The sequence below is a fragment of the Anomaloglossus baeobatrachus genome, chromosome 5, assembly GCF_048569485.1.
Source record: "Anomaloglossus baeobatrachus isolate aAnoBae1 chromosome 5, aAnoBae1.hap1, whole genome shotgun sequence".
NCBI lineage: Eukaryota > Metazoa > Chordata > Amphibia > Anura > Aromobatidae > Anomaloglossus > Anomaloglossus baeobatrachus.
The window spans coordinates 91,233,691-91,253,597 of record NC_134357.1 but is presented as its reverse complement, the minus strand read 5'-3'; the positions used below and the strand labels follow the sequence as shown (position 1 = coordinate 91,253,597).

General features: G+C 44.1%; 2 protein-coding genes across 2 annotated transcripts in view; one reads left to right on the top strand and one right to left on the bottom strand.

Moving 5' to 3' along the window:
* PHYHIPL (phytanoyl-CoA 2-hydroxylase interacting protein like) overlaps nucleotides 1-19,907 on the top strand; it is a 204,119-nt gene that overhangs the window by 55,608 nt on the left and 128,604 nt on the right. The gene's annotated exons all lie outside the window — the stretch shown is intronic.
* Nucleotides 683-18,089, bottom strand: LOC142310510 (uncharacterized). Its single transcript, XM_075348042.1, has 7 exons — nucleotides 18,021-18,089; nucleotides 17,863-17,940; nucleotides 17,550-17,763; nucleotides 17,313-17,469; nucleotides 16,892-17,182; nucleotides 902-983; nucleotides 683-823 (listed from the first exon to the last, which is right to left on the bottom strand). Exons 1-7 carry the CDS (start codon nucleotides 18,075-18,077, stop codon nucleotides 683-685), a joined length of 1,020 nt encoding a protein of 339 aa, XP_075204157.1. The 5' UTR covers nucleotides 18,078-18,089.

The window sequence follows — 19,907 nt, the reverse complement described above, 5'->3', positions numbered from 1 at the left end:
CATTTTCAATAAAACCTCATGATGGTAGCTGGAGAGAGAAGTGTAACAGGTGCATAAAACAGGCGATGGCCGTTTCGCGCTTGACTGCGCTTCCATGGATCTGTACAGGTGGTGACGTTGGAACTACACCGTATTAATTCCTGCTGCATAATCCAACAAGTGAAACACAATCAAAAGACATAGAATGTACAACCAAATACATACACTTATAAGATGATAGATCGTTCTTGCCATTTAAACCTAATGGTCCCTGCGCATTAGTTCTTATAATCCAAAGTGCTTCCCTTTATAATAATAATTTGTGTTGCTCTCCTCCCCTGCTTGGGAGTCTAAATTCTTCCGGGCCTGCAAACTTTAAAATGCGTGCATTACCTGCCTGCTTTTCTCGTATATGGTTCATTAATTTTGGAGAACCTTTCACTGTCTCAGTGGAACGTGAGTGCTCCCTGAATCTGACATAAAGATGTCTATGGTTTTTCCAATATAATAAAAACCGCAAGGACAAACAATGACATAAACTACAAATTTAGTCTTACAATTAACAACATTTCTTACCTATTTAATTGATATGCCCGATTCTGATAGGCTTGTCTACAAGATGCTGACTACAGAAGGACCAATGACCACACCTAAAATTACCTGAAGGATAGAACTTTTCCAACCAGTTTTTTGTTGTTGTTTTCTAATCGATTTTTTGCAAAAATATCTCTTGTGTTTTTTTCCGTGGACCTTGCGAAACCACATCTTGTAGAACTGGGTCATTCTCTAACAGATACCAATTATTTTTAATAGCCAATTCGATGATTATGTCCATGATGTTGAACTAAAAATTAAAAACAGTTGTTTCCATGTTTTGTTCGGCTTTTTCCTGATCCTTATACTTTTTTTTTTAATACGTTACTCTGATGTTTATGTCCCAGTCCAAGGCATCATCTAGCATTCGATTAGGACATCCTCTTATTTCTTGTGTTTTAATTCCTGTGCTTGTGATTTAAAAGAGAAATATTTAAAATAAGAAATTATTGAAACATTCACATCGAAAAAATCATGTTCTGAACCACTAAATTGAGAGGTAAATATCGTATTCATCTTGTTTACTGTGTTTAAATAACCTGAAATAGCTTCTATATCCTAAGTAGAACCTGACTGAACGACAAAAATATCATCAACATAGCGCCGAAAACATTTGATATATTTTAGATAGGGAATGTAGATGCTATATACTGTATATATTCTTCTTCTAATACCGCAAGATAGATATTTGCTAGAGTACATGCCACTGGTGTACCCATTGCGGTACCATTTTTTTAATATACCTTCCCAGGTCCTTCAAGCTGAGCACCACCGATTATTCATCCATGGAGTTAGGCTATAGTCAGTGAGTTTCTTCACCTGGTTTCTGGAATACATTTCATGAGACTGTAGATTTGACTCGGAGCACATCACTAAACACAGAAATGATGGAACCAGGTGGTATGGACACAGATCCCACAGTAACTCAAGCCACTCCTAGTGATTTGACCATAAATGGTCTATTAGCAGGGAAAGAGCATGCAGGTACATTTTTTATGAGGAAATTAGCACACCTGAATGCAAATAAAACACAAATATATCATAATATATAACCAGCTATGAAGGTATGTGCATTGAGAGAATAAATAGCCCCTTCCAAAATGTCATAGGGCAAATAAAATAAGGAAGTGAATACACCTGAAATAAAGCAGAAAGGCAAGGGAAAGGAAAGGAAGACAAGAGAACAAGCAGCAGTTGCACCGAGACAAAACAGGCTGTGGTCCCCCAGAAAGTGAAACCGACCACACAACCAGAGGTCACTGGATCGAGCCCTTGGAGCCTTGATAACAGCAACTTGTAGGAGACATAGCCCTAATAAAAAAAAATATTACCTTTAGGCTGTGCTCACAAGATCGTATATTCTTTCTGCTAGAAATGACACTCTGACTAAACTCTGATCTGAGCTTAACCAAAGTGACAACTTAAGCGGGCTTTACACGCTACGAGATCGCTACAGCGATCTCGTTGGGGGTCACGGATTTTGTGACGCACATCCGGCCGCTGTAGCGATGCCTATGAGCGATTTTGCATTGTCGCAAAAATGTGCAAAATCGCTCATCGGTGACATGGGGGTCCATTCTCAAATATCGTTACTGCAGCGGTAACAAAATTGTTCCTCGTTCCTGCAGCAGCACACATCGCTCCGTGTGACACTGCAGGAACGAGGAAGCTCTCCATACCTGCCTCCCGGCCACAATGTGGAAGGAAGGAGGTGGGCAGGATGTTCGTCCCGCTCATCTCCGCCCCTCCGCTTCTATTAGGCGGCGGTTCAGTGACGCTGCTGTGACGTCGCTGTGACGCTGAATGAACCCCCCCCTTAGAAAGGAGGCGGTTCGCCGGTCACAGCGACGTCGCAGGGAAGGTAAGTAGTGTGACGGGTCTGGGCGATGTTGTGCGACACGGGCTGAGATTTCCCCATGTCGCACAACCGATGGGGGCGGGTATGCACGCTGGCGATATCGGTACCGATATCGCAGTGTGTAAAGCGGCCTTTAGTGTGATCCGGTTCTCTCTCATGAAAGAATCATAGCACAAGTGAGGAGAAGATGGAGAACAAAATTTCTCCATCTTCTCCATTCTATGAGTTTGTGGCATTCAAATTGCATTTAATGTCATTTGATTGTTCCATTGCAGTCCGATGATTTCCATGCACCAACAGACTTCGATTAGTGCACACTAGAGCTGAGCAGGCAGTAACATGCCTCGGGTGCTCGATACTCGTTTGCTTGACCCGAGCACCGAGCCCAATGTTAGCCTATGGGAAACCCGAACATTTTTCCAGCGGCACCCCCGGCTATCTGGAAAAAGCTCAAAATTGTCACAAATGTATAAGAACAGTGCTCAAGTGACATGGGAACAGCATGGGGAAGACCTCTGTAAGCATTTCTGACTCCCAGGTCACTGTTGTGAGCAATGTTGTCTGAGTATTAGGGGCAGGAAAAATCCTCTGTTCCTCCTCCCATGTGACATGTGTGACATGCACTTTGCTTAGTAGCATACGTGCGGCAGCTTCTCTCTGCCTGTACAATCGCTGCTAAGCGAAACCAAAAGTGAACAGTAGAAGAAAAAGAAAATAATATCATATTCACCTGTCTGCAAACTCCCAGGACACGTCCGATCTCTCCAGGACCTGCCGGTGATCAGCTGATGCGGTCACCTGACATCAGCATCAGCTGATCGTATAAGTCAAGCGGTGAGGCCGGCTTTTTACTGCCCAGCCGGTTTAAACGATCAGCTGATGCTGTCAAGTGACCGCATCAGCTGATAACCGGCGGGTCCGGGAGTCTGCACAGAGGAGTATAGTTTTTTTTTTCTACTGATGCATCAGCTGATTGTGTAAATGGCTTTTAAATAATCAGCTGATGTGTCATGTGATTCAGGTCCTTGAACCTGAAGGGAAGCAACACCCTTGTGACTAGTCCCCTCGCTCATTAGCATACGATAAAAGATCTTTAGAAATACATTTTCTAAAGATCTCTTTATCTATGCTACCAGTTAGGTAGGGATTAGCAATATGCACCTAGAACTGCTTGTGGCTCTGGGTGCATGTTGAACCTGAGAGGTTTAACATATTTGGGTAAAGAAGAATTCATGGCAAATGCAACAATGGCTTTGGACACTAAAGGTATGACTTTTATTTGGACTAGATCTACACGGTGCTGTGCTTAGTTTGAACAGTCATTTTGTGCTGACAGACGACCTTTAATACTATGAAAAGGAAATTTTAGGATTCAAGAGATCATAAGCACAGTAATGTCATACTGAAAATAGAAGAGAGAAATCAAAGCTGTAATTTAGCATTATAAACATGCCTCCCTCAAAACTGTTTAAGGCTGCATACGCACTGTGTGTTTTTGCTGTGGAAGACTCAATCCCACCTGGACCATGTTCACATACATCGGCTGATTTCTCAACGCATGGCGCTATCACATACAGTACAGACCAAAAGTTTGGACACACCTTCTCATCTCTAGAACAACTGTTAAGAGGAGACTTTGTGTAGCAGGCCTTCATGGTAAAATAGCTGCTTGGAAACCACTGCTAAGGACAGGCAACAAGCAGAAGAGACTTGTTTGGGCTAAAGAACACAAAGAACGGAAATTAGACCAGTGGAAATCTGTGCTTTGGTCTGATAAGTGCAAATTTGAGAGCTTTGGATCCAACCACCGTGTCTTTGTAGAAAAGGTGAACGGATGGACTCTATATGGCTGGTTCCCACCGTGAAGCATGGAGGAGGAGGTGTGATGGTGTGGGGGTGCTTTGCTGGTGACACTGTTGGGGATTTATTCAAAATTGAAGGCATACTGAACCAGCATGGCTACCACAGCATCTTGCAGCGGCGTGCTATTCCATCCGGTTTGCGTTTAGTTGGACCATCATTTATTTTTCAACAGGACAATGACCACAAACACACCTCCAGGCTGTGTAAGGGCTATTTGACTAAGAAGGAGAGTGATGGGGTGCTATGGCAGATGACCTGACCTCCACAGTCACCAGACCTGAACCCAATCGAGATGGTTTGGGGTGAGCTGGACCGCAGAGTGAAGGCAAAAGTGACAAGTGCTAAGCATCTCTGGGAACTCCTTCAAGACTGTTGGAAAACCATTTCTGGTGACTACCTCTTGAAGCTCATCAAGAGAATGCCAAGAGTGTGCAAAGCAGTAATGAAAGCAAAAGGTGGCTACTTTGAGGAACCTAGAATAAAATACATATTTTCAGTTGTTCCACACTTTTTTAAGTATTTTATTCCACATGTTTTAATTCATAGTTGTGATGCCTTCAATGTGAATCAACAATTTTCAGAGTCCTGAAAATAAAGAAAACTCTTTGAATGAGAAGGTGTGTCCAAACTTTTGGTCTGTACTGTATGTCACCAGCAATCAACCATTGCATAAGTAACCAGTATAATAAAACCTTGAAAAAGGCTCAAATAGAGCCGAAACGTCGATTGGGTTTTTGACAGGTTACGTATCTATTGTTTTCTATTTGTGTTCCGAAGTTAGACTTGTATATGGATTCATTTTAGGACTCTTACATACAATGCACTCTATATTATAATTCCTTTTAAGACAATATGATAAATCGGATATTTTTGTGAGGGACACATTTAGAACACTAACCCTCAGCAGTAATGACTTACTCATCGTTTATTGACAGGTTCCCTTAAGCGCTGTTATAAAGCCTTGGGACATTCGTCATCATATACTGGAATTAGAGAGGGAAAAACTGCAGATACATAATTAATGAGCAAAGTATCTCTCTAAAGTAGCTTTCAGGTAAATCATAGATGTTTTTAAGTGAAATGGTGGAATCAAAAGTACTGTATTAGGAATAAAATGTACAATAAAGCAGATGACAATTATATATTTATTATTCAGAAGATAAAACATTTTTATTTTACTTTCCCTTTATTTATTTCTTTATTACTTTTTCTTGCACAAAGACATTTACCTATTATTTAGATTTGTATACCTGTAAAAGAAATGATTGCTGTTTATAGAATTGATCCTAGAATCTCAATCTATGGTACATATCGTATTTTTCGTATTATAAGACGCACTTTTCCGGGAGGTGGTGAAGAGGGGTCACAGGAGTCAGGTGCATTGTTGGGGCCTGTGTGGTGGTCTGTGCTGGAGCTTGTGCAGCGAGCTGTGCTAGGGCCTGTGTGACTGGCCGTGCTGGGGCCGGTGTGACAGGCTGTGCTGTGGCCGGTGTGACGGGCTGTGCTGTGGCCGGTGTGGCGGGATGTGCTGTGATGCAGCGGCGGGCTGTACTGTGGTGCGGCGGCAGGCTGTGATGCAGGGGCATCATGAAAGTGTCGGCGGTGCAAGGTTCAAATAATGGTGCCCGGAGGCGGCGTGTGCGCAGATGGAGCTCTCGGCTCAAGATCTCTTCTGCGCACAGGCCGCATCTGGCCCATTGATATCATATCCCAGCAGCAGACCTAAGGAAAATAGTGCCCGGAAGTGGCACGTGCGCAGATGAGATCTTGGCTTGTCATTGTGCTGATAGCTAAATCTGCGCATGTGCCAACTCCGGGTGCCATTTCTTGGAAGCCCGCAACGCCGACAGTTTCTGGAAGCTGCTTAATTCACAGTATCTGTGACACCAGCCACACGCAGCATCGACCTGCTTCACCATTGCCCCTGCCTCCTGTGACCCTGCTCCACCACCACAGCCACCTTGCCCCCAGTAAGAGACCACCAGATTGTAAAACGGACCCCATTTTTTTTTTAACCTTATTTTTTCTAGAAATTTGGGGTGCGTCTTATAACCTGAAAAGCACGGTACTCCCCAGGAATATGCACAATATAATTAGGTATACTCTTGAGGGTATTGACCAATGACAGTACTAGTGGGTGATCTAATTATCGCTCAAGGAGAACAGTCCACCACCTGTCAATGGAGATATAAAAAGTTACACGCACCCTAGCCTAGACTATAATTGGAGGGAAACGCGTTGAGTCTGGGATAGTTCCTTTTAATAGAATGAGGATTCTAGGATATAAGGGTGTTACTAGGCACCAATGAAATGATAACACGAGGACGCTGCCGTGAATACTCCCATAAAATAAGTGATTGATACATTTAACAATTTATCTGGCTTGAGATATAATACATATGAATTAGTACAAATAGGTTACACAATATCTGTTTAGGGAGAACAGGAACAGTTGAGGTACAGCCGTCGTGGATTGGGGGCACCACTTGAACCCTAGGGGGTGTGTAACTTAATTGTTATATCTTCATTGCCAGGTAGTGGACAGTTCCTCTTGAAGGATAAATAGATTGCCCACTAGTACTGTCATTGGACAATAACCATTATTTGTGACCATTAGTGAGTCATTTACCTGATACAGGTAAAATATATCTTTGTACCGTGTTAGCCAGTAGAGATAAAAAATTGTTTAAAAGAACTGAAGTCCTCAGTGGTTGATACCTTTTAATGACTAACTGAAAAGATGGTAATAATAGCAAGCTTTCGAGACTACTCAGGTCTCTTCATCAGGCATGGTATGCCTGATGAAGAGACCTGAGTAGTCTCGAAAGCTTGCTATTATTACCATCTTTTCAGTTAGCCATTAAAAGGTATCAACCACTGAGGACGTCAGTTCTTTTAAACAATTTTTTATCATTTACCTGATATATTCTATAATCTATATTGTATGTGTTTGTACTTGTCTATGGTTTGTGGGATAATATTAGTAATTTTTTAAAAAAATATTAAAATTGTAATTTTAAACTGCATAGTTAAGGTAGACTCTGTCGAAAATTGGATTTCCTTCCTTGTATTTATTGTTTTTGAAGTTCTTTATACTCTTGGGGGTACTTTGATGTAATTTATTTGAATAGAGAATATTTGGCTTTTCTCAGAAAAAATGCCCATGCTCATATTTGTGGACCAATGGTGCGGAGCTGCCAACACTTTTTCAAAAACAAGGGTTGGTATTTTTTTAAACTAGGAAAGTAAAGTCTCGCAAAAATGCAATTTTTCTGAATATTTTGTACATATCATAGAAAAATTATATAATTACATACATTATGCACAAAGAAACATTGATTATCTTCGAATACCTTACAGTGTACGCATACCTTACGAATTTCATCGTTTGAGCTTAATCAAAATGATTGCTGATGAATATGTATTCGGGGCTCCGACCTTTTAGAATTCTAAATTTAACAGTCTTTTATTTAAGATCACAAATGAATTTCTGCCATGGGACCTTTCACTTAATGTATTGCCCTTGATTGGTCTAAGGTATCACTGATGCTGTAACCTCTAGACCTGTTAGAGAAAGACACATACCATAAACTCTTTAGATGAAAAATTGTTAGTGGATTATTTCTATGTCACCTGTTCATGGCTGAATTATGTAAAAGTCCATCCAGGTTCTGACCACAAGAAACTGAGCCATGGAAACAGCCAAGAGCTGCTGCTTATGAATATTTATTCATATTTGACCTATTTCTAGCCATCTTGAAATATGACATTTCATTCTGCATGCCGACTGTTGTGGATTTCAGCTTTCAGTAGAGTCATCAGCCCGTTGTAGGAGAAAGAACAGCAACCATAATTTTCATCAGCAGTAGCATGTATAACAGAGGTAATAACTAACACAAATCAGAAAATTCACACAGTACAGCACTAAGAAACTAACATGTAACACAGCACCATCTGCCGTCTGCTTAACACAATCTCTCCGGCATAAGCCAGCAGCTGTTGTTCATTACATCACTGAAACCAGCTGGCCTGTTACTTGAGGATGCATCTCCTACCTAGTAATGTAATGCAAGGGTAGTGATGGGATGATCGGACTGCAGACCAGCAAATGCAGTATGCCAGACACACTTTGCGCTTGCCATCATGTAACTTGACACCTTAAATGGCCGGGGTCCTGAAAGGGGGGATTTTGGCAGAGCCCTACCAAGGTGACAATAGCGGGGTGGCTTGCTGCTGGGCATACAGGCCATAGTCGGATCAAATACACCAATACAAGAAAGAAAAGTAGTACAAAACTAAGCAAGAATTAGGTAAGGCTAGGGACAAAGCCAAGAGCCAAAAGACCAAAGCAGAGACCAAACCAGAGTAAACACAAACTACTAACCTTACTACCCAAGGATAACTGAAAATAATCAGCACTGACCCAGAGGAGATGGCGAGTTTAAATATCCCTCTCTTCTATCAAATGACACTACTGAGGCAATGCCCACTCTCCACCTTCAACCCAGAATGGCAATGGAGGGGGTGAGGAAGATTAAGTGGAAGGAACCTCCCACCACCTTGCTGAACCAGAAGATATGGTGTCCCATATCCCCTGGCAACAGCTGACACTAGATAACCTGGTGTCCCGAGACCCCTGAACCACATAATCACTGGGAGCGATGGCGTCTTGCCTCCCAGCAATACCACAACTGGAAGTGAGTCTCTTAAGGCCCCTTTACACACTGAGACTTTCTAGCGATCCCACCAGCGATCCCAACCTGGCCGGGATCGCTACAAAGTCTCTGGTGTGCTGTCAAACAGGCAGACCTGGCCAACGACGCAACAGCGATCCGAACCTGCAGAACGACCTAGCTAGTCATTGAAGACGTTGTCAGACCTAAAACACACATCCGTGAAAACCACCGTGAAAACTGTCGGCAGACAGCAGACAGAGTAGCGCGATGAGAATGAACTCGGGTGAACTTCACCCGACTTCATCGTCATGCCGCGACTCTGTCTGTGTGCCGTGTACTGATTATAGCGGTCACCTGTGAAGGATTCACCGGTGACCCCTAATCCCCCGAGTGACTGAAGTGTCCCCCCCTCTCTCATACTCACCGATCCCCGATCACCGGCACTGCACGGCGTTCACACTGCTCCGGCGGCTTTTTCTAATTTGAAAAAGCCGGCCGCTCATAAAACAATCTCGTATTCCCTGCTTTCCCCGCCCACCGGTGCCTATGATTGGTTGCAGTGAGACACGCCCCCACGCTAAGTGACAGGTGTCTCACTGCATCCAATCACAGCAGCCGGTGGGCGTCTCACTATGGAGTATTGAAATAAATAATTAAAAAGCCGGCGTGCGGTTCCCCCAAAATTTAATACCAGCCAGATAAAGCCATACGGCTGAAGGCTGGTATTCTCAGGATGGGGAGCTCCACGTTATGGGGAGCCCCCCAGCCTAACAATATCAGTCAGCAGCCGCCTAGAATGGCTGCATACATTAGATGCGACTGTTCTGGGACAGTACCCGGCTCTTCCCGATTTGCCCTGGTGCGTTGGCAAATCGGGGTAATAAGGAGTTATTGGCAGCCCATAGCTGCCAATAAGTCCTAGATTAATCATGTCAGGCATCTCCCCGAGATACCTTCCATGATGAATCTGTAAATTACAGTAAATAAACACACACAACTGAAAAATCCTTTATTAGAAATAAAAAACACAAACACATTCCCAGTTTACCACTTTAATCAGCCCCAAAAAGCCTTCCATGTCCGGCGGAATCCAGGATGGTCCAGCGTCGCTTCCAGCTGTGCTGCATGGAGGCGACCAGAGCAGCAGAAGAAACCGCCGCTCCTGTCACCTCCACGCAGCAAATGAAGAGAGCCGCGTGATCGGCTGAGCTGTCACTGAGGTTACCTGGATCTAGCGGTGGATGCAGCGGTGGCCGCGAGTAACCTCAGTGACAGTTCAGCTGATCGCGATACTAACCTCAGTTGCTGCGTGGAGCTGACCGGAGCGGCGGTGAGTAGCGCGATCAGCTGAGCTGTCACTGAGGTTACCCGCGGCCACCGCTGCATCCACAGCTCAGCCGATCAGCTCAGATCAGCTCAGCTCAGCCGATCACGCGGCTCTCTTAATTTGCTGCGTGGACGTGACAGGAGCGGCGGCGTATTCTGCAGCACCGGTCACCTCCATGCAGCAGCGCTAGAAGCGACGCTGGACCATCCTGGATTCCGCCGGACATGGAGGGCTTTTTGGGGCTGATTAAAGTGGTGAACCAGGGAATGTGTTTGTGTTTTTTATTTCTAATAAAGGATTTTTCAGTTGTGTGTGTTTATTTACTGTAACTTACAGATTAATCATGGAAGGTATCTCGGGGAGACGCATGACATGATTAATCTAGGATTTAGTGGCAGCTATGGGCTGCCAATAACTCCTTATTACCCCGATTTGCCAACGCACCAGGGCAAATCGGGAAGAGCCGGGTACTGTCCCAGAACAGTCTCATCTAATGTATGCGGCCATTCTGGGCGGCTGCTGACTGATATTGTTAGGCTGGGGGGCTCCCCATAACGTGGAGCTCCCCATCCTGAGAATACCAGCCTTCAGCCGTATGGCTTTATCTGGCTGGTATTAAATTTGGGGGGAACCGCACGCCGTTTTTTTTAATTATTTATTTATTTATTTCTATACTCCATAGTGACATGCCCACCGGCTGCTGTGATTGGGTGCAGTGAGACACTTGTCACTCAGCGTGGGGGCGTGTCTCACTGCAACCAATCATAGGGAATACGAGATTGTTTAATGAGCGGCCGGCTTTTTCAAATTAGAAAAAGCCGCCGGAGCAGTGTGAACGCCGTGTAGCGCCGGTGATCGGGGATCGGTGAGTATGAGAGAGGGGGGGACACTTCAGTCACTCGGGGGATTAGCGGTCACTGTCGGTACACGGCACACAAACAGAGCCGCGGCATGACAATGAAGTCGGGTGAAGTTCACCCGAGTTCATTCTCATCCCGCTACTCCGTCTTCCGACATGTAGTAACGACATTTTGCATCACACACGGACATTTCTCGGGAGATCAAATAACACGCACGTGTGCCTTTAAACATAAAAAAACATATGTGCACGTTTGGTCGTATCTCCGGTATGTACGGAAACGGACCAAACACGCACGTTTTAAACGGATGTGTGTTTCAGGTAAAGCAGCTTTTTGAAAGAGAAGTTGCTAACGAAGTCGCTGTAAAGACCCCTTTACACACTGAGACTTTGCTGCACAGCGGGAAACAAAGGACCAAAGAATGGTCCTGAACGATTTGTAGCGATCAGCAACTTCACAGCAGGGGCCAGGTCGCTGATGTGTTTCACACACTGCAATGTCGCTGGGGAGGTCGCTATAACGTCACAAAACCGGTGATGTTACAGCGATGTCGTTTGCGATGTTGCAGTGTGTAAAGCCACCTTTAGAGCACAAAACATGTCCAGAGTGAACCCCTGTATTAGCTCTGCCCTCCAGAGGTGACCCCCCCACCCCTCATGGCCAGGGAGTAGTGATAGGTGACTCGACAGAGAGCCGGAATATGCCCAGGAGTGCGAGGGACTCGCTTGGGTGCAGAGGTATAGGATTGATTAACCCCCCCTGACCCCTGGAGACCTGTCATGATGCCCACCAACATGCAAACGCCAGACCTGAGAAGTAACAATAAATGTGATTAGTTGGAACCTTTAGTTAAACTTCAGTTTAGACTACCTCAGCAACCAACAAACTCATTACAATTATTACATTTCTGTTTAATACAAAAGGGACATGTTACGTGTGTGTCACGCATGACAGACAGTCCTGTAGTTTCCGGCTGTAGAAGGTCGCAGCGTTTGGCTACACAAGCTGCTCTCTGACTTTTCCTTTTTACCTGCTTGGGATTTATCCATTTCTCTTTAGGACCCTACGGATTTCCTCACCTTTTCAGCTGTTAATCTTCAGCACTTAGCTTTATGTCTTTAAATACTCTCATTTCCCCTTACTCTGTGCTGGTGATAGGTCTAGTACCCTTAACAAGTCTTCAGTGCAAACAGTCGGCTAATATTCATCTGGAGAAACTTTGTTGTTGTTGTAGTTCCTCTCCCTGAGTCATCTGCAGATAAGTTATTCATTTACTTTCCCATGTGTGTATTTCCCTGTGTCTTCTTTAGAGCTTAATGGGGTTGACTAAGCACTCAACCCATCCATTCCATACCTAGGGCCTATTTCAGGGTCAGCCAGGGTCAGGTATCCGACTCAGCGCATAGGTGTGGAACCTTTCTTGGATGGTGAGGGACCCCAGGGGCCATTGGAAGGTTTGATAAGGGGTCACCATCTTCCTCTTCCCAAGACAAGGGTTTCCCTTCCCTTTCGCTGTTCACGTGGTACTATCCCCGGACCTAGCGTAACAGGACATCATCGAAAGGGGTTTCAGAGTCTGAAAAAGTTAGAGACCGGGAATGTGTTAGTCCTCTAAAGATATATAATTTCATAACACTCTAGAAACTGTAAAATTTGAACCCCACAAATATTGGAGAAAGTGATTTAGACTTTTCATTGTTTCCTGGAATTTTTTTTTTAGTTCTGTCTTTTTTTTCTATTACTTGAACGTTTGTATAAATACATTTTAAACCATTTAGTGTTTACCAGGAAATTATAATCTTGCAGTCAGACATGAAATTAATTTCCACTGCTCAGACTTCTGCAATTCTTTTACATTCTAGACAGAGGGTATATTTAACAACGTCAAACATAACATTTCCCTAAAGACAGTCCTGTGGCTTTGGAGAAGAGGAGGGGGCGTTTATAATAATATTAGCACAAACCATTGGGATTTAAAGTGATTTTAGCCCCCCAGGCTAGAATATGTCTTTAGCACAGTTAAACTGTCATACAGCACATGCGATTACATCTCCACTGAAAAATAAATGATTCTGAATGAAAATCTGAAGTCTCACTCATGAGAATCATGAACAAATCTCTGTCCCAATTATCCAATGTATTTCTGTAAAAGTGGCAATGTTACGTTACCAAAAGAAAAACCATAGCACAATGTCTGTGTTCCTTTAAAGCTAAAGGGTCTAAACTCCTACTCGGATGACCCTTTTGATGCAGATTTACAATAACATACTGAACTGAAATATATAAACTGAAATAGGTACATGTTCTATCCATGAAAACCACGGATACAACACACATCAACTAAGGCCTCTTTCACACATCAGTTTATTGGCATCAGTCACAATCCGTTGTGTGACTGATGCAACGGATTCGTCGCAGATAGTGGTAAAACTGATGCGATGGATGTAAAAAAACGGATCCGTCGTACCAGTTTTTCATGTCAAAGGTTATTTACTATTAAAAACCTATGTGAACCCATCCCGGGGTAGAGGAGAGAGAGAGAGAGAGAGAGAGAGAGAGAGAGAGAGAAAGAGAGAGAGAGTGAGAGAGAAAGAGACAGAGCGAGAGAAAGAGACTTTTCTGACCAGGAATGATTTTACACCTCATCTGAGCACGCTCGGTTGAAAAAACGGATCTGTCGCCAGAATCCGTCATTTGACGGATTGCGAAGGATCCTGCGCCCATAGGCTTCCACGATAACAAACGACGGACTCCGGCGGATACGTCGCTGTCTGTTTTTTTTACGCAGACAAAAAACGTTCATGTGGACATGGCTCCATTGCCTGGACAAACATTTTACAACGGATCCATCGCACAATAGATGAAACATGAGGCCACCTGTTGCAAGCCATCACTAATACAAGTTAATGAGATAAAAACAGATCCAGTGCTGGATCCATTTTTTTCACAAAGCGACTGATGGCAAAAAACTGATGTGTGAAAGGGGTCTAAAACAGAAAAATGCAAGTGCAAAAAAGCAGCAAAAATGCACTAAGGCTACTTTCACACATCAGTTTTCTGTATTCAGGTACAGTCCTTTTTTTTGCCGTATCCAACGTTTCCGGTTTTGTTGTGCAAACCGGATCAAACCGGACCCACCGGATCCGGTTTTAAGCGGATCCGTTGTGAACGGATCCGGAAAAAAACGGATCCGGTGGGTCCGGTTTGCATCCGTTTTGCATCCGTTATGTCCGTTTTTTGACGGATCCGTTTTTTAAACACTAAACAAACAATTAACGAGTTCCGTATTCTGATTGGCTATTGGGAAAATATAGTATATATACAGTATTTTGAAGCATATTTTACAGAATGAAGACAGAGACAAGCAGAAACCATGGATGCTATTCTTGCAAATTACACAAAGATCACTGCAGATTTTATATTTGAGGCAAATCGCTTGGCTATCATCGTCAGAGAAAAGGAGCGACAGCGACTGAGGCGTCAGCGACATCGACGCTTTTGGATCCATCCCCTGACTGCCCAGAGACTGACACGTGGGGTGTTTTCAACCCTATACCTGGAGCTCCGTGGAAACCATGAAAAATTCACAAGCTATGTCCGGATGGCAGTGAATAATTTTGACGTCCTCCTTGGCCTTGTTGCGGACAACATCCGTAAAACGGACACCTACAGCCGGTTCTCTATAACACCCGAGGAGCGTTTGCTGGTTACGCTTAGGTAAGTTTTTTTTTTTTCGAACTGTATCCTCCTGTAAATTGACTTTTAACTGTAATGTGTTTGCTATTATTTTTTTATAATTATTATCTTTCCTTTACAGATTCCTTGCAACTGGAGAGTCGCTTTCGTCCCTCCACTACCAGTTTCGACTAGGAATTTCCACCATCTCGGGAATCATTAGAGACACTTGCCAAGCCTTGTGGGATTGCCTCCATGAGGATTTCATCCCCCAGCCCACCAGGGACAGATGGCTTGCAATTGCTGAACAATACTATAACATTTGTCAGTTTCCAAATTGCCTTGGCTCAGTGGACGGCAAACATATAAGAATTGTGAAACCTGCTGCTTCGGGGTCAGAATACTACAATTATAAAAAGTATTTCTCAATTGTCCTAATGGCAATAACGGATGCGGACTACAAATTTATCTCAGTGGACATTGGCGCATATGGGAGATCCAATGACTCGCAGGTCTTTAAAATGTCCCCAATGGGGCGGCGAATCTATGGGAATACTTTTGATTTCCCTCCTGCAAGACCTCTTCCTGGCACATGTGAGCCCCCAATGCCCTTTGTTTTTGTGGCCGACGAAGCCTTTCAACTCTCCCAACATCTGTTGAAGCCATATGCAAGCCGTGGATTGACGCAAACACAAAAAATATATAATTACAGATTATCCAGAGCCAGAAGAATGGTGGAATGCTCCTTTGGGATACTAACCAGCAAATGGCGAGTGTTGTTAACAGCCATTAATTTAAACATTGAAACTGTTGATGAAATAGTGAAAGCATGTGTGGTACTGCACAATTTTGTTTTAACAAAGGAACCTTTGTCCTTGGATGACCAGAGTTTGGAATCCACCTCTTTGACTGACTACACCAGTCCTGGATTTAGGAGTAGTGTTGCCTGTTCAACAATCCGTGACAAATATGCTGACTATTTTGTGTCCCCAGAAGGTAGAGTAGATTGGCAAGATCAAATGGTATAAGATTTTTGTTTAGTTTTATAACAAATAAACATAGTTAAAAATAAATTAAAAAATATCTTGTTAACCTTGTTAATTTTAATCTTTCACTCGCTTTAAAAATTTGTAATTTTTACACCGTCAAATTACATGTTATGTTTTTGTATTACCTTTATTATTAACTTAACTTGCAAAATAATATTACCCCCCAAAAAAAACAAGAACAAATAAATACTTTTCAACAAAAAACTTTTATTTTTATTACATAAATAAATTATAAATTGGTATATCTTGGGCTTGGGGTGGAGATAGTACTGGAGGGGCTGACAGGTGGGAACACACGCACAGTTGGAGTATTGAGGGTGGAAAGTGGTGTTGGTGGTGGTGGTGGGGAAGTAACAGAAGGTGAAGGTGTGGTTGAGAAACCAAGAGGGAAACCAGGAGATGGGATGGGATTTGGTAAGGATTGAGGGGTGGAGTGGAGGGATTGGGAGACAGAAGAGGTGGCGGGTGAATTAGTGGCTTGAGTTGGGGTCATGATGGGTGTGGAAGGCGAGATGTGGTAGTGGGAAGGAAGTGTAGGGGCAGATGTGGTTGGGAGCTGGTACTGGGCAGCAGGCTGGTACTGGGCTGCAGGCTGGTACTGGTCAGCAGGCTGGTACTGGGCAGCAGGCTGGTACTGGGCAGCAGGCTGGTACTGGGCAGCAGGCTGGTACTGGGCAGCAGGGGGAGTAGGGACAATGGCTGGAGGGGGGGCAGGTGCTGGAGGAGGGGTGGGTGGAGGTGGTTGGGAGGAAACCTGCGCAAGAGCCTGCCGTGTGGCTTGCATTACATGCATCTGCTGGTCAGGAGATAGCTTTTCCATGCGCTCTAGTACAGCTTGAAAAAAACAATGGTTGGGTGATTTACTTGCATCTAAATGCAGCCTGTCCAGACGCGTGCACAATTCGTGTGTATTTTTTTCCATATTGGCATTTATGAAGCTAAAAGATGAACGATTTTGTTCGGCTAATAATTGAATGGCGTTCTGGAAGGCTGCATTTAGATGCAAGAACTCAGGCGCATAGCTCTTTTCCTGACCCCTATGACGCTGACGCCCAGAACCCAAAGGTGTTCTACTGAGGGCAGCAGTGTCAGAGGGGTGGGGTAGGGGAAAAGCTATCTCATCACCAGCAGCTTCAGGTAATGAAGTCTCACGTGAAGCTCCAGCGCAGGTGGATGGGACAGATGTCGATGGAAGGGAAGGTTCAGATGGGTGGGGTCTGTGCCTGTGTTCCCCAGTGGCGGACTGTTCAGGGATCGCTCCTGTCGGGTTCGATGCAGGCTCCTGAGTGCTGCAGACGGTGCTGGTAAAAAGAGGAAAAACAAAACAATAATTAATTTAATTGCTATACAGTGCCACTGAATAAAAAAAAAAAGGCAAAAAAAACCAGACATAAAATATTATACTTTGTACATATTGTGTGGAATATTTACCTTCTGCACACCATAGTTGTCCGGAGGAACGACAACGCTCTAAAGTAACGGTACTTCGATCTGCGTCCTCCGGATCCACTCGGGGCCTGCATCTCTTGATTCAACTCCTTTTTGAAGCGATCCCTGATAGACCGCCACCGCTTCTGAAGTTTGTCACCTGAAAGTGGAAAGCACAAAGTGGTTAGTATACAACACATTACATCCTGCAGCATAACCTACTGAACTGTGAATACTTACGCTGTTTCTTCTGGCCACGAGAATTGAGCTCCCCCCAACCTTCTACCGCTGCGTGGCATACCTCGTCCCAGAGTCGACGGGTTACGATCGAATCAGCGTGGCGGCGGTCAGCCATGTTCCACAGCGGCTCCCTCTCTCTAACTTCATCGATGAGGAGGTCGATGTTGATAAATCCGGCCTCCTCACCGTCAGAATCGGGAGCACGCTGTGATGCCTGTTCAAAGAAACAAAAAAGAAATTAAAAAAAAAAAAAAATTATACCTAAATTCACACAGATATGAAAAAAAAAAAAAAAATAAAAAAAAAAACTTACACTAAGACCACCGCCACCTCGACGACGACCCTGGGACGGTCTTGGGGGAGCTCTATCGTGAGCCCTAGAAGTTGAAGCCTTTAGTGAAGGAAAAAAAAAACCATTATTTACTTATGTGTTTGGTGTGCTGTGGTAAACAATTCCTGTATGAAACTTACACTCTGACCGCCCGCTCCGTGTATTTCTCCACCCCTTCCGTCCTCTTCTGGCAGCATCTCCTGTGATGTTTCGGCCACCTATGTAAATGTCGTTTATTTAAAAAAATTTTTTTTTTTTTTTAAAAAAAAAACCCAAAAAAAAAATATATACCTCAGTTTGTGAACCGGAGGGCGGGCTACCAGAAGACGACATATCTTTTTCTATAACAGGCCTCGCACTGCAAATGGCTTGAACAAACTTTGCCCGCAACACTGCACCTGTAAAAAAAGCAAAAACAATGTCTAAGTACATGTACGCAGCTCACATCAGTGATCTGTGGACAGTACTGTGGACATTACCTCAGGGACACTCTCCGCCACAACACTTCAAGACTGGCACCGAAACAAACTGGCACTGCAAATGGCTTGAACAAACTTTGCCCGCAACACTGCACCTGTAAAAAAAGCAAAAACAATGTCTAAGTACATGTACGCAGCTCACATCAGTGATCTGTGGACAGTACTGTGGACATTACCTCAGGGACACTCTCCGCCACAACACTTCAAGACTGGCACCGAAACAAACTGGCACTGCAAATGGCTTGAACAAACTTTGCCCGCAACACTGCACCTGTAAAAAAAGCAAAAACAATGTCTAAGTACATGTACGCAGCTCACATCAGTGATCTGTGGACAGTACTGTGGACATTACCTCAGGGACACTCTCCGCCACAACACTTCAAGACTGGCACCGAAACAAACTGGCACTGCAAATGGCTTGAACAAACTTTGCCCGCAACACTGCACCTGTAAAAAAAGCAAAAACAATGTCTAAGTACATGTACGCAGCTCACATCAGTGATCTGTGGACAGTACTGTGGACATTACCTCAGGGACACTCTCCGCCACAACACTTCAAGACTGGCACCGAAACAAACTGGCACTGCAAATGGCTTGAACAAACTTTGCCCGCAACACTGCACCTGTAAAAAAAGCAAAAACAATGTCTAAGTACATGTACGCAGCTCACATCAGTGATCTGTGGACAGTACTGTGGACATTACCTCAGGGACACTCTCCGCCACAACACTTCAAGACTGGCACCGAAACAAACTGGCACTGCAAATGGCTTGAACAAACTTTGCCCGCAACACTGCACCTGTAAAAAAAGCAAAAACAATGTCTAAGTACATGTACGCAGCTCACATCAGTGATCTGTGGACAGTACTGTGGACATTACCTCTTCCCTGGAGCACTGGACTGGAGGACAGCAGAAGTTGAAGTCAGGAACCAACGGCAGGAGGTGTGTAGAATGTGCTGGATCCTTTTATAAGTTTTGTGATGATGAAAAAAAAAAATTTGCACATGCTCTGTTTACCAAACCGGATGCGGTCACCGCATCCGGTTTAAACCGCATTGCGCCGGATCCGGCATGCATAGACACCCATTGTATACAATGCCGCATTGCGCCGGATCCGGCAGAATGCGGTTTTTTTAAGGGCCAAAAAAACGTTACATGATACGTTGTATCCGGCCGCCGCATTTAATTATTTTGCCGCATCCGGAAAAAAACGAATGCACCGCAAAGCCATCAGGTACAATCCGGTTACAATGTAAGTCTATGGGGATAAACCGGATGCGATACCGGATCCGTTTTATCCTTTTTTTTCCGGATTGTACCTGATGGCAAAAAACTGATGTGTGAAAGTAGCCTAAGCCACAAAGAGGAACTTTCAGTGGATTTTTTTTAATACAAACTAAATACTTAGGCTATGTGCGCACAGTGCGTTTTTCGCGGCGTTTTTGCGCGTTTTTCGGGTGCGTTTTTGGCCTCAAAACTGCAGGACTTTGCTTCCCCAGCAAAGTCTATGAGTTTTCATTTTTGCTGTCCGCACACATCTGTTTTTT

What these genes read in the sequence shown, in the direction of transcription:
- LOC142310510 (XM_075348042.1), bottom strand. Translation starts at nt 18,077, where the DNA reads ATGCTGCCAGAAGAGGACGGAAGGGGTGGAGAAATACACGGAGCGGGC. An exon ending in ACGGAGCGGGCGGTCAGAGT is followed by an intron (nt 17,941 to 18,020) that starts GTAAGTTTCATA and finishes CCTTCACTAAAG; the next exon opens with GCTTCAACTTCTAGGGCTCA. An exon ending in ACAACTATGGTGTGCAGAAG is followed by an intron (nt 17,183 to 17,312) that starts GTAAATATTCCA and finishes TCTTTTTACCAG; the next exon opens with CACCGTCTGCAGCACTCAGG.